A 14,893-nucleotide genomic window follows, 5' to 3' on the forward strand; every position below is an offset into this window, starting at 1 on the left:
CATTGTCTTATACACAGAAAAATACGCTAGGTACCGCTGCAGCGGTGATTGGGCGGGTGTTTCCGTGCGCTCTGGTTTCTGTCACGGTGTCCCGTTGCGCCAAAAGTGGTTTAGTCATGCTGGCCACATAACCTGGAAAACTGTCTGTGGACAAACGTCGGCTCGCTCGGCCTGAAAAAGCGAGATGAGCTCTGCAACCCCATAGCCACCTTTGACTGGACTTAACCGTCCAGAGGTCTTTTATCTTACCTTTTTACCTCATTCAATTAAACAGTATTTGTTGCCATTATATATATCTTAAGCTCAACCAGCTGTTTTTGGGGGGAGTGGGGGAGTTTTGTTTTTTTAAATAAATTTTTATTAAAGATTTAAACAAAACATATTATCAAAAAATATCACATCCTTAATTTTCCCCATTTTCCTCCCTCCCCCCACCCTCCCATAAAGGAAACCCCCCCCCCCGATTCCCCTCAGTTCCAGTCTTTGGTTTCTCTGTGAATACTGTTCTCTTCATGTTACAAAATTGTATAAATCCTTAAATTGTCTAACTGATTATTGTCAGTAAAGAGTATGTGAGTGTTTATTCAAAACCTGCCAAGGAGTCCAACTCACTTTTTTGCATCAGCAAATACTTTGTAAAGGGTTCCCATTCATCTTTGAAGTCACAGTTGTCCTTGTACCGTAGCTTATGTGTCAATTTTACCAGTTCTGCATAATCCGTCAATTTCTCTTGCCATGATTCTTTAGTTAGGATTTCTTCGTTCTTCCAACCTTGTGCTATTAAAACTCTTGCAGCCATTGTTGCATACATGAAGATATTTTCCAGCTTTTTTGGCAGGTCTTTTCCCACAAGCCCTAACAAAAATGCTTCAGGCTTTTTTTACAAATGTTACATGGAACATTTTCTTCAATTCATTGTATATCATTTCCCACAAAAAAAATATGATTGCATTGCAATCCCACCACATATGATAAAATGTCTCCTCCTTTTCCTTACACTTCCAACATATATTTGATCTAGTTTTGTACATTTTCCCTAACTGCACTGGTGTCAAATACCATCTATACATCATCTTCATATAATTCTCCTTCAACAGGGAACAATCTGTAAAGGGGGGAGTGGGGGAGTTACCGTAAACAAATTGCACTCAGGGCTTCTGGGAGGTGGTGAAATTCATGATGTCAACAACAGGCATCAGCCAATCCGCAAAATGTGCAGCTGACTTTTGCTGCAAGCATTTCCCTCGGCTCAGCTCAGCTCTGGACAGCATGGCAGGGGGCAGCTCAGGAGAAGCTACTTTCGGGCTTCACACAGGGATCCGGTTGGTCCTTGTGAAAATGGGATGCTGGACTTGATAGGCTGCTAACCCAGTAGGACTCCTCATTAGAGTACAGCGGTACCTTGATTCTCAAATGCCTTGGTACTCAGACAGCTTGGAATCCAAACACTGCAAACCTGGAAGTAAGTGTTCCGGTTTGCGAACCTTTTTCGGAAGCTGAACATGCGCCGTTTTGAGTGTTACACTTCCGGTTTGAGTGCCACACTTCTGTTCTGAGTGTAACGCTGAGGTCTGTCTGTTTTTGCTATTTATTTTGTGATTTTGTTTTTGCGGCTCTTTTTTGTTTTGTTTTTGTGACTGTGTGGAACCCAGTTCAGCTACTGGTTGATTGTGTGACTGCAGTACATTGTTTATTGCTTTCATTTTATGGATCAATGGTCTCGCTAGATAGTAAAATTCAAGTTAAATTGCTGTTTAAGGGGTTCTTTTTAAAAGTCTGGAACGGATTAATCGATTTTGCATTACTTTCTATAGGAAAGCACACCTTGGTTTTGGTACGCTTTGGTTTTGGAATGGACTTCCCAAACAGATTAAGTTTGAGAACCAAGGTACCACTGTCTTGTTGTTAGACAGCCTGGGGAAACACTTTCAGAAACACAAGAGTTTTTCTACCTTTTACCATTTGCCATTGTGATTCTTTTTAATTAATCCAACGTTTATTTCAATTTTGTTTAAATGTTTTTTAATAGATTGTGCTGTGGCAGCCAGATTCCCCCAAGAACATCATGAAGAGCAAAGAGGTGCATTTCTACGTCAATGTGTCCGATGTCGGCGATGTGAAAGCGGCGCTTAACCAATCGACCGTTCCATACAAGTATGAGACTCTAATTTCCTGCTATTCATGCACGAAACAAACAAGAATCTAACCATTTTGTTAAACGGTACGCTCTCTCTTCCTTGTTCAGAGTTTTGCTGGAAGACGTTCAAAAAATGGTTGAGACACAAACTGTCAACGACACTGTCTCCCCGCGGAGCTCTTTATCGTATTATGAACAATATCACTCTCTAAAAGAAGTAAGGCATTCTCGTTGTTTCTTTTCTTTATTATAAATATAGTTCTGTTGATTTCTGATATACATATAACAAACATTTCAGAAAAAGTAGTAGTAGTAGTAGTAATAATAATAATAATAATAATAATAATAATTGTTATGTACTGAAGTTCTCACCCTGGGCCAGCAGGGGGATAGTTCAGGTCCACATATGCAAATAAGGGATCGAAAGTGACGTTCAGTGATTGGATAGTTACAGAAAGTTGTTACAATTACGTTGTTCTGCAGCTCTATATAAGCAGGCTGGCTGAACCCTTCAGTTCAGTTCTGTTCTGGCCTGTGAATAAACAAGAGCTGTTTGAAGAATCACTGTGTTGTCTGATATGTTCACCCACAACTTAACAATAATAATAATAAAATTATTTATACCCCGCCCATCTGGCTGGGTTTCCTCAGCCACTCTGGGCGACTTCCTACAAAATATTAAAATACAATAGTCCTCCAGACATTAAAAGCTTCCCTAAACAGGGAATTCCAACTTATTCCCTCTCCCCAACCACACACTTCTAGGATGGACCAGTCTATTTAAAGTTTGCCAAAGTCCAGTCTGTGATTTCTGTGGTTGCCATTCTTCAGGGTTATCCGGAAAGTATTTTATTAAAAGGTGCCATATTTCAACAAAATTGTCTACATCATTTATATAATTCAACACATTTATTTGTTTGCATTTATATACCATCTTTATCTCCCAAGGATCAAGGATGTTCTCCTTCTCCCCATTCCGTCCTCACTTAACCTAGAAGTTATCTTAAGAGATGGAGACTGGGTCACCCTGTGAACTTCATGGCTGAGTGGGTATTCGAACCCTGCTCTCCCAAGTCCTAGTCCAACGCTCTAACCATTATGCCACACTGACTCTTCGAACTCATTGTTAATTTTTTTCACACAGCAAAGGCATTCTTATTGTTCCTTGTTATTATTCTGTCCTATCTCAAATGGGCTGGTGGGCTGAGACACTTAACAGAAACCTTAAACCTTAAAATATTGCACCTAGCCTGGTCTCAAGAATAAACAATATGGCTGGGTGCTACGTCATATGAGGAACTGAATGCGATCATTTCTAAGCAACAAGTTTCATTAGAAATATACTGTAGATGGCTTGAAGATGAGATACATGAGAAAATGAGAGTACTTCCAGTTTTATACAACACTGTTCTTCCTTTTTCTTTGAAATCATTTTTATTGGTTTTACAAAAACAAAGTACAAATAAACAGAGAATATAAAAAAAACTATATAAAGAGATTCTCTGAATCTCGGGACTTCCCCCCATTCCCTCCATGGGGTCTCATTTTAAACATCTACTACAGTGGTACCTCAGGTTAAGTACTTAATTCGTTCTGGAGGTGTGTTCTTAACCTGAAGCACCACTTTAGCTAGTGGGGCCTCCTGCTGCTGCCGCGCCGCCACAGCACAATTTCTCTTCTCATCCTGAAGCCAAGTTCTTAACCCGAGGTACTATTTCTGGGTTAGCGGAGTCTGTAACCTGAAGCATATGTAACCCGAGGTACCACTGTACTGCATATTCATCCATACTCCAATTTTTATATCAAACCATATTATCCATAGTAATTTTTACACTGCAAGTGAAATCAAAATCCTGCTTTTGTTTCCATATGGTTACAGTGGTCTCCTAAGCAACTTATAAATTTTTCCCATTCTTTTATAAAGTTGTCCTCTTGGCTTCTGAGTTTTCCAGTCAGCTTTGCCATTTCAGCATAGGCCACCCATTAGCTTGATTTGCCATACAACACTGTTCTTCCACTCATGTAACAGACTTCGGCTCTTGCAGCAGAACTTCCCTCCTTCATCTTCTGTGCAGCCCTCCCAGGTGCCCTCAAAACCAGCTCCCAAGGATGGGGAACCCTCTGAAGCAGATGATGGGGGCATGCAAGGAGAAAGCTATCTTAAATAGGAACTTCTGCCGATTCACTCCAAATTAGTGCCAGTGTTGGTTTTTGGAGGGAGGGAAGATACCTCTGGCCCTCAGTTTGGGTATTGGTTACTCAGTTTTAGGGCCCGTCCAAAAACATGGGGTCTGTGGTACAAAACAGCAGAAAACAAGTATGGAATTTTAGAGAGAATCAGACAACGTTGGATTTTGGGGTGTTAACTGTGAACCCTCATTTGATGTATCAGTTTGTGCTGGTCCCATGGGTTACCCAAGAGGCGAGGTCCAAGTCCGGCCCGTGGTCAAAGGTGCAACATGGAGGCAGTCCGTAGTAGCTGAAGCTGGGTGCAGGGCAGGGAGTTGGGTGAAGTCAGGAACAGGCCTGCAAGCAGGGAGCCAGGGCAGGTCAGGAGCTCAGGCAGGAACTAGCAACCAACAATGTTGCTCAACTTGGGACTGGGACTAGCCGGCTTTTATCTGCCCCGAGGCATAGGGCGGCCCCGGTCCACAGGTGACTCGCCTCTCCTGGCCTGGAGGCAAGCACTCCTCCTGCGGGAACTTAGTTCCCTCCGCCTCTCTGCCCTGAGCCTCTGCAGCTCAGGAGAGGCTGGAGGGTTACCGGACCCAGAGGCAACCTCAGCTTCCTCTGATGGGGCTGAGAGTGGAGCACCTGCAGGCAATGGGTCCTCCATCACCTCAGGAGCCAGAGCAGACTCAGCTGATGCCTGCACCTGAGGATCCAGCACAGGTGAGGACCCTTCAGGCTCAAGCCCCAGCCCCAGCTCAGCTGGTTCTGGAGGCGGGGAATCCTGTGCAGGCTGGGATCCCTCAGGTTCAGCATCTGAGTCTGAATCCCAGGCCATCACACAGTTCCTCAGTTTGGGGGGCAGTACAAAATGCGAGACTCACAGTGCAAAACAATATCAAACATGTACGACACTTTGGCATCAGTTTGGAGGGGATTCTAAATCTCAGGGTTCCTGTGTAATAAAGCTCAAGGAGCAGAAGGGGAGTTCTCTTGTGTGAAGGGAACACTGTCCTGTATGCAATCCATTCTTCCCATCAGTGTAAATTCCTGGAGTGTTAAATTAAATGGCCAGTTCTAGGGATGAGGAAGCAAATGGGGTGTGCTTTATTTTCCTATTTAAAATAGGCATTGATGTAGATTTTTTAAAAAAATTCTACTTATTCCATTTTAGATATACTCCTGGATGACAGAAATAGCTGCACGACATTCGGATATCCTCCAAAAAATACACATTGGGGATTCTTATGAGAAACGACCACTCTATATTTTGAAGGTACAGTTTGTCAGGAGCTCCCCACCCGTACCAGAGGCCTTGCGTGGATTCCCTTTTGAACCCTGAGAGAGTTAGAAGAATCTCTGGAGTCAGGCTTGTGGATTTATCTACCATGAGGCCGAGTGAGGCAGCTGCCTTGGGCAGCAGATACTGAAGGGCGGGGACTAGACAGAGCTGTTTGTGCCATGTGTCCTGGCCTACATAAGGCATAGCCTTATAACCCCCATCCTGTCCCATCATCAGTGTAAAGGTAAAGGGTAAAGGGTCCATTAGGTCCAGTCGTGGCCAACTCTGGGGTTGCGGCGCTCATCTCGCTTTACTGGCCGAGGGAGCCGATGTACAGCTTCCGGGTCATGTGGCCAGCATGACTAAGCCGCTTCTGGCGAACCAGAGCAGTGCACGGAAACGCCGTTTACCTTCCCGCCGGAGCGGTACCTATTTATCTACTTGCACTTCATTCTTTTGAACTGCTAGATGGGCAGGAGCAGGGACTGAGCAACGGGAGCTCACCCCATCGCGGGGATTCGAACCGCAGACCTTCTGATTGGCAAGTCCTAGGCTCTGTGGTTTAACCCACAGCACCACCAGTGTCCCATCATCAGTGTAGTAAGCTTGAATTCCAAGTCTGACTGGCCTTTGTAAATGGAATTAGGCAAGGGAAAAAGGAGGTAACAAGCACAAGATTCAGGGACCAGGGTAGCACCTGAGAAATGTGTTTTCAGGACTTGCCGTATTCCGGTGAGTGTAATTTGTCCTATCTGTCTTCAATGCTGAATTTTAAATTGATGGAATTTGCCCTGGGACCTGATGGTGAAGGGTGAGTATCATTTTGTAGTAGTAGTAGTAATGTCAAATATTCAGACAGAGCTACTTTCTCCACTGAGGTAGGAAAAGTCCGTATAGTATAGGAAAGCACTTTGAGAAAAATTTGAGAGGATTGTATCATAGTAACTTTTTATAAACAGAGATCTGGGGGGGGGGGGGGGATATACAGTGGTACCTCAGGTTAAGTACTTAATTCATTCCAGAGGTCCGTACTTAACCTGAAACTGTTCTTAACCTGAAGCACCGCTAGACGAAAGGGTTTTCCGTTTTGGAGGCGCTTCGCAAAACGAATTTCCCTATGGGCTTGCTTCGCAAGACGAAATGTCTTGCGAGTTCCTGCGGGTTTCCCCCCCTTTTTTCCCCTTTTCCTAAGCCGCTAAGCCGCTTATCAGCTGATCCGCTAAAAGCCGCTAAACCGCTAATAGCGCTAATCCGCTAAGCTGTCAATGGGCTTGCTTTGCAAGACAAAAAAACCGCTATACGAAGAGCCTCACGGCACGGATTAATTTCGTCTTGCGAGGCACCACTGTACAACCGAACTTTCTGTTTCTATTCTCTTACTAGCTTTCTAACAGAGACAGAACTCCAAAGAATGCCATTTGGATCGATTGTGGCATCCATGCCAGAGAATGGGTTACTCCTGCCTTTTGTCTCTGGTTCATAGGACACGTAAGTACATGGCATATTTCCCCCAAACAGGCTTTATTTAGACGTACATGGAACACCCATTCGTGTATATGGTCCCATACAGAATGTCATAGGTAAAATACAAAGGGGCCCTGCTCAGAGGAGGAGCAACCTGACCCTGTACCCGGAGCAGCGCTTGTCCCAGGAGGCGTGGCACGGGTTCCGGGAGCGTGGCACGCTGCACGCCCCGGGAGGTGCTGCCGATTGGGGGTCGGTATTTTGTGCCTCCCCCCTTTGGAATGGCAACTGGGGCGGTCCACCCCCCCCCCCCGCCGCCCCTGCCGTGGAACTTCCCTGGCCCTGCTTCCAAAGAACTTACAGTATAAAATAAATGGAGGGGAGGGGAGGGCAGGGCAGGGACAAGGGTAGAATAGGAAGGATGTTGGCAAATGAAATTCCACTTACTTAAAACACTTGATTAAGTTATTGATGAGGATTAAGTGGTCAAGCCCAAAGCCTTTGTTAGGGACTTTCTGCCTCTCCTACGGTCTCTCAGTCAAGTGCATGCCTTCTAACATTTCTCTGATAAAAATAGGGTAAAAGGGACCCTCACCATTAGGTCCAGTCGTGACCGACTCTAGGGTTGCGGCGCTCATCTCGCTTTATTGGCAGAGGGAGCCGGTGTATAGCTTCTGGGTCATGTGGCCAGCATGACTAAGCCGCTTCTGGCAAAACAGAGCAGCGCACGGAAACACCGTTTATCTTCCCACCAGAGCGGTACCTATTTATCTACTTGCACTTTGACGTGCTTTCGAACTGCTAGGTTGGCAGGAGCAGGGACCGAGCAATGGGAGCTCACCCTGTCATGGGGATTCGAACCACCAACCTTCTGATCAGCAAGTCCTAGGCTCTGTGGTTTAACCCACAGCGCCGCCTGCATCCCTTAAAAATAGGGACATCCCTAATAATAATAATAATAATAATAATAATAATAATAATAATATCCTTTATACCCTGTCCATCTGCCAGGATTTCCTCAGCCACTCTGGGCTGCTTCCAACAGATATAAAAACATAATAAAGCATAAAACATTAAAAAAAAACTTCCAGGACTGTCTTCAGATGTCTTCTAAAGTTTGTATAGTTACACATCTCCTTGGCTCAAGGGTTGCATAACTCCACACCCTCCAACATTTCTGCTATGAAAATAGGAGCATCCTAAGGAAAAGCACGACGTGCCGGGATCAAATTAGAAATCGGGACAGCTTTTGTAAACCCAGGATGGCTTCTGTAAATCCGGGACTGTCCCTGGAAAATAGGGACACTTATAGGGTCTGCAAGTGCCCCCTTGGTGGGCTTATCTGGTGGTGGCAACTGTGCTCTTGGAAGTATTGTGTATCTTTCTCTACCCACCATTTTAATTTTCCACAATGCTCCTATAATATAGCCTCATTGTGAGGTGGCAAGAATTCGCCTCTACACCACCTTGTTGGTTACCCAGGTGAGGAACAACCACCTTTTGAATAAACTACAGAACCAAGGAAACTGTTTTCAAGTCCAGCATCTGGATTCAGGGACTGTGGGAATGTTCAGGGGTGCAGGAGAGGATATATTGTGAGATTATATCCTCATCCAACTTGTGCTAACAAGTTCCCAAAATATCAGCAGAGTTCGCAATGGTAACGTCTGCACAGGTTCGCTAGAACCTCTATAATAATTACTCTGGCAATTTCCCCTTTGCTCCCTCTTAAAATACAAGACACGACACAGTCTTTATAAAAGTATAAAAGAGTTTACTCACGTTCTGTTCACAATATGATCCCAGAAGGCAGACAGGCTTGAAAGGTAAAATACATTTAGAATCTATCTTATAGGAAAATAGTCCTTTCCTCCTCTCTTGCCTGGGAGCCAAGAGGGCATGTTGCTTCTTCAAAGGAAGATGGCAGAGAGAGCGAGATGGCTGCCTGCCCTGTGCTTTTATCATTTACCTGCACAGGTGAGGCCACACCCACCTCTGGTCACATGCAGAGGAAGTCTGTCCCAGGAGGTTTACCTGCTTGCTGGACAGACATCCCTCCCCATGTCTTAACATGTACACTCTAGGAATGTTGTCATTGACTGCTTCTGTGTTTTACATCCCACAGGGACCCAGTGTTTATTATAGCTATTGCAGTGGGACAGAGATCACTCAACTCAATGTGCCAGTTGAGAAGGCCTGCCCCGAGGAACTTCAGAAAAAAAGCTTATATAGTAATTCAAACACAGTGCACAAATAGTCCTAAAACATTTTCACATATGTCATGAAAGGTCATGAGAAGTAAAACACGCATGGCTCCATACTGGTATCTTCGGCCCCATAGTCACCTTGGAGTGGTCCCAATGTGTCCAGGCCATTTGACCATTTTAGGTCTCGATGTCTGGTGTTACCTGGCAACCTAGCCTTCAGTGAAAGGGAGGAGAATAATAAAATCCTCTTCCTGGGTCTCCGATAGCTTCAAGGATAGTTGGTTTGCACTCGGGTGCATTTGTACCGCTTTCAGGGGTAGATAAGGAGAGATGGAATGCAGCATAATAATAATAATAATAATAATAAATTTTATTTATATCCCGCCCTCCCCAGCCGAAGCTGGGCTCAGAGCGGCTAACAACAATCAAAATAATCCAACGATTCTAAAAACATTTCATTATAAAAATTAATTAAAATCAAATTTATGGCAACCAATAAGCAAAATTCAATGCAGATTGGCAAATGCAGAACACACAAAAATCAAGCCTAATACATTCTAAAAGGTTAAATACAATTAAAGTGAAATATGGAAACCTTATTAAAATAATAAAAAATATACACCTGGGGTCTCTAATTCTTATATCAGAGAGAAATTTCATTGGTGGCTCACAGCCATCCAGCATTACTCAAAGCCCCAGACCTGAGGGGATGATGATGTTGTGTTTGTTTGTTTGTTTGTTTGTTTGTTTGTTTGTTTGTTTGTTTGTTTCTAAAGCTGGCTCAAGCCCTGACAGACACTATGGCCCTGTCAATTGCCAAATGATATAAGATTCTAATGCCCACTCTTGGAGTGTGAAGGACATGATGGGAAAGGAATAAGCAGTTCATTTTTGAACAGGGCTGGCTAAAATATGCACAATCACTTAGAGCATGGGTAGGCAACCTAAGGCCCGGGGGCCAGATCTGGCCCAATCACCTTCTCAGTCCAGCCCGCGGACAGTCTGGGAATCAGCGTGTTTTTACATGAGTAGAATGTGTCCTTTTATTTAAAATGCATCTCTGGGTTATTTGAGGGGCCTGTCTGGTGTTTTTACATGAGTAGAATGTGTGCTGTTATTTAAGATGCATCTCTGGGTTATTTGTGGGACATAGGAATTCATTCCTCCCCCCCCCCAAAAAAAATATATAGTCTGGCCCCCCACAACGTTTGAGGGACAGTAGACCCACCCCTTGCTGAAAAAGTTTGCTGCCCCCGGACTTAGAGAGCTTGAGAGGGTGGAGGTTTTGTCGTCGTTCGACACTTCCCATCAAATCTCGTTCTTTTGTTCTCTGTAGGCCACTCAGTTTCTACAGCGAGATCAGGCCATGGCAAGACTTCTGCGGCACTTTGATTTCTATGTCATGCCAGTAATGAATGTGGACGGTTATGAGTACACCTGGACTACTGTAAGTACGCATTTTATAGAAGAATTGTGGGGTTTGGTTTGGAGCATCACAAAGCTCAAGAATACCATGAAATGGCTAGCTATTCCTAGTCCTTCCAACTGAAACGATCCAGTGAGGGGTGGGATAAGTTCACAATCTTAACGCAAAATGAAATGCATGCTCTTAAGAATGCTTTCTTCTGCATTGTTGGGAAACTAACCTTTTATTTTAAAAATATAGAATATAAAATGTACCCTGGTTTCATATAATATCATGTATACATAATTAGGATTAGATTGGTTTTTCTTTCTTTTTTCTAAACTATAGAGCTTTAAACCTGATGGTGACAACCCATAGCGTTGAGGGTGTTCTGACTTCATGGAACCATTCATGTTGTTGTTTAGTCGTGTCTGACTCTTCGTGACCCCAGGGACCAGAGCACGCCAGGCACTCCTGTCTTCCACTGCCTCCCAGTTTGGTCAAACTCATGCTGGTAGCTTCGAGAACACTGTCCAACCATCTCATCCTCTGTCGTCCCCTTCTCCTTGTGCCCTCCATCTTTCCCAACATCAGGGTCTTTTCCAGGGAGTCTTCTCTTCTCATGAGGTGGCCAAAGTATTGGAGCCTTAGCTTCAGGATCTGTCCTTCCAGTGAGCACTCAGGGCTGATTTCCTTCAGAATGGATAGGTTTGTGCCAAGGATGCTGTTTCTTTTTCAGACTTTACAGATTGTGGACAAAATGGAGTGTTTCGGGAGGTGGCAAAGAGATATCTCTAAATTTGTCTGGCAGGGCAAAAAGCCCAGAATTAAGTTTAAAATACTAACTGATGCTAAAGAAAGAGGGGGGTTTGCCCTGCCAGACTTAAGGTTGTACTATGAATGAGCAGCTTTCTGCTGGCTGAAAGATTGGCTGCTTCTTGAAAACGCTGATGTTTTAGATTTGGAAGGATTCAACAATGCTTTTGGTTGGCATGCATATTTGTGGTATGACAAGGTTAAGATTCATAAGAATTTCAAGAACCATATTGTCAGGAAAGCAGTGTTTAATGTCTGGACAAAATATAAAGACTTATTAGAAAACAAGACCCCGAGGTGGTTATCACCTATGGAAGCTAAAGCAGTGAAAAGACCCAATATGGAGGTCAAATGGCCAAAGTATTGGGAAATATTAGAAAGAGATGGAGATAATTGGAGATTGCAGAGTATGGAGAAACTAAAAGATAAAGTGCGAGATTGGTTACATTACGCTCAGATTAAAGAGGCTTTTAAATTGGACAAAAAGTTAGGATTCCAGGTGGAAAAATCGAAATTGAAAACAGAACTGTTAGAACCTAAGACTAAATTACTTTCAAGAATGTATAACTTGCTGCTGAGGTGGAATACACAGGATGAAACGGTTAAATCAGCTATGATAAAGTGGGCACAGGACATTGGGCATAATATTATGTTTGCTGACTGGGAAAAGTTATGGACCACCGGTATGAAGTTCACGGCATGTAATGCCTTGAAAGAAAATATTATGAAAATGATATATAGGTGGTACTTGACCCCAGTCAAGCTAGCAAAAATATATCACCTGTCAGACAATAAGTGTTGGAAATGTAAGGAAACTGAAGGAACGTTCTTCCACCTCTGGTGGACCTGCCCTAAGGTTAAGGCCTTCTGGGAAATGATATATAATGAGCTGAAAAAGGTATTTAGGTATACCTTTCCCAAGAAACCAGAGGCCTTCCTTTTGGGCATTGTTGACCAGAGGGTGTTAAAGAATGATCGAACATTATTTATGTATGCAACAACAGCAGCAAGGATACTCGTCGCTAAGTATTGGAAAACTCAAGATTTGCCCACGCTGGAAGAATGGCAGATGCAACTGATGGACTATATGGAACTTGCAGAAATGACTGGCAGAATCCGAGACCTGGGAGAGCAAGACGTGGAAGAGGATTGGAAGAAATTTAAGGACTATCTGCAAAAACATTGTAAATTATATGAGTGTTAAGAAGGATGAGAGATTTGAAAATAACAGGGCCCATAAAGTTAGTTGATAAGACTATGAGAATGAGTGAACTTCATGAGAAAAATAAATTTTGAATAAATATTGTGTTAAAATTAGGTTTTAAGATCTAGATAAAAATATTCAAAGTTAGGGACAAAACATTGGAAATGTGTATAATAAGAATTGAAACATGGTGATAAGTTGCTGGCTAAAATTTTATAAATGTGGAACGCAAGAGCGGGAGATGTGAGGAAGTCCAAAGGATGAAGAAAAGATGGGTACTACAAGATGTTAAATTTTATGTTTGCTTTTTTTTCTGTCTATTATCTGTTTATTCTGTCTTTTCTCTATTGTATTAACAAAACTCTTAATAAAAACTTTTAAAAAAACCAAAAACAGAATGGATAGGTTTGATCTTCTTGCAGTCCATGGGACTTTCAAGAGTCTCTTCCAGCACCATAATTCAAAAGCATCAATTCTTCGGCAATCAGCCTTCTTTATGGTCCAGCTCTCAGTTCCATACATCACTACTGGGAAAACCATAGCTTTAACTATACAGACTTTTGTTGGCAAGGTGATGTCTCTGCTTTTTAAGATGGGAACCATTTATAGCCATCTGAAATATTGGGCATGACTGATGTTACTCACCCACCCTTTTTCTTGTTCCTTTTGCTTAAGCATTGAGTTGTATCCAACAGAGCAGACCCACTGAACTTAATGGACCTAAATTAGTCATGTTTGTTAATCTCAATGAATCTATTCAGAGTATGACTAACATTGGCTACAACCCACTGATTTAATATTATGTGTATAATTTCTAAAGGAATATTGACTGACGTGTTCTGAAGTCCAAAGTATTTTGGACGGGAAAGGTGCAGTTGGTTGGCAACCTCTCCCCCCCCCCCCCCCCCCGGTTATAAAATAATAATGTCTGTCTCATCTAGAAGGATTCCCATCTGTTTTCATCTTTGGCATTCTCCAGGATCAGCCACACTGAATAATTTTAGGTTCTTCTTCTTGTAGCCCCGTGTAGAGAACAGCATGTGCACAGGACAGCTGGAGTTGGAAAGGCATTCATCCCTCCATTGGAGGACAAACATTTTCTATCCAGATTTCCTTCCATGCCAAGGGGAAAGGAGGAAATAATTTTAATTGTTACCACATGAAGTGAGCATCTCCTCCGTGTCTCCCTGCAGAATTCAATAGCATTCTTATTCTTAACGAGACATTTCCTTTTCTTGTCATTAAGACGTTGGCTTATTTTCCCACTTATCTTCCTTTGCTTATCTAGTTGATGACCTTTCCTAGTTGGAAAAATAGTTATCGACACAGAGCTCTTTCTAAGAAGCATACTCAGATTGGAAACAAGATTGTAGCCCTGGTTATAGTGTCCAAAGGTCACTCCTGTCTGCGTCCACAAGCAAGACTTGAGCAAGCAGGGTGGATATTATCCATCATAATAATCCATTTATTCATCTCACATCTGCAACAGGATTTATGAGGGCATTTTACCTTCTAGGGAGTTACGTTAAAGCAGATCAAGAGACACAGAGTCAGACCTGATCCCCTTTCCAGATGCTGTGATTGGTTTAATAATATACATTAAAGACTGACGGTATCAGCCTTAAAATACTTTTGAATCTTTTTTTTAATGGGGTGCATTTGTATACAGAATCGAATGTGGAGAAAAAGCCGTTCCCTGCATGGCGACAACAGATGCATTGGTACAGACTTGAACCGAAATTTTGATGCGGGCTGGTGTGGTAAGATGAATTTGTGTGGTTTTTTAAAAGGCACCTTTTCTGAATATGTATTTTGTCCTTAAACCAACAATCCTCTCCACCTACCTGGGAGTAAATCCCGCTGAACTCAGTGTGACAAACCTCTGAGTAGATGTGTCTCGTATTTCACTGAATCCTCAACTGGGGCTGAGGGGATTTGTGGTATAAAACCAGATTGGGAAAACGTTGCTATGTTTAACCCCCATATGACATGTGAATTCTAGATTGATGGTCTAGCTCTATAATAATATATTTATTATTTATATGTCACCCCTCTGACTGGGTTGCCCCAGCCACTCTGGGCGGCTCCCAACAAAATATTGAAAAGACAATAAAACTTCAAATATTAAAAAAAATTCCCTGTACAGGGCTGTCTTCAGATGTCATGTCGTTGTTTATCTGTTTTGACATCTGATGGGAGGGCATTCCAC

The 14,893-nt window shown here is 42.9% G+C and overlaps 2 protein-coding genes across 2 annotated transcripts in view; one reads left to right on the top strand and one right to left on the bottom strand.

Annotated features, from left to right (window-relative positions):
• Window positions 1–9,093, bottom strand: part of SLC23A1 (solute carrier family 23 member 1) — a 67,157-nt gene extending 58,064 nt beyond the window's left edge. Inside the window, exon 1 of the mRNA XM_079969857.1 lies at window positions 8,835–9,093. Within this exon, the coding sequence (XP_079825983.1) occupies window positions 8,835–9,017 (183 nt within the window). The 5' untranslated portion in view covers window positions 9,018–9,093. The remainder of the gene's footprint in view (window positions 1–8,834) is intronic.
• CPB2 (carboxypeptidase B2) overlaps window positions 1–14,893 on the top strand; it is a 28,051-nt gene that overhangs the window by 7,253 nt on the left and 5,905 nt on the right. The window contains exons 3-8 of the mRNA XM_079969979.1: window positions 2,030–2,154; window positions 2,246–2,354; window positions 5,481–5,582; window positions 6,972–7,076; window positions 10,596–10,706; window positions 14,354–14,444. Coding sequence (XP_079826105.1) covers window positions 2,030–2,154; window positions 2,246–2,354; window positions 5,481–5,582; window positions 6,972–7,076; window positions 10,596–10,706; window positions 14,354–14,444 — 643 coding nt within the window. The remainder of the gene's footprint in view (window positions 1–2,029; window positions 2,155–2,245; window positions 2,355–5,480; window positions 5,583–6,971; window positions 7,077–10,595; window positions 10,707–14,353; window positions 14,445–14,893) is intronic.

Source organism: Podarcis cretensis (assembly GCF_951804945.1).
Source record: "Podarcis cretensis genome assembly, chromosome: 3".
Taxonomy (NCBI): domain Eukaryota; kingdom Metazoa; phylum Chordata; class Lepidosauria; order Squamata; family Lacertidae; genus Podarcis; species Podarcis cretensis.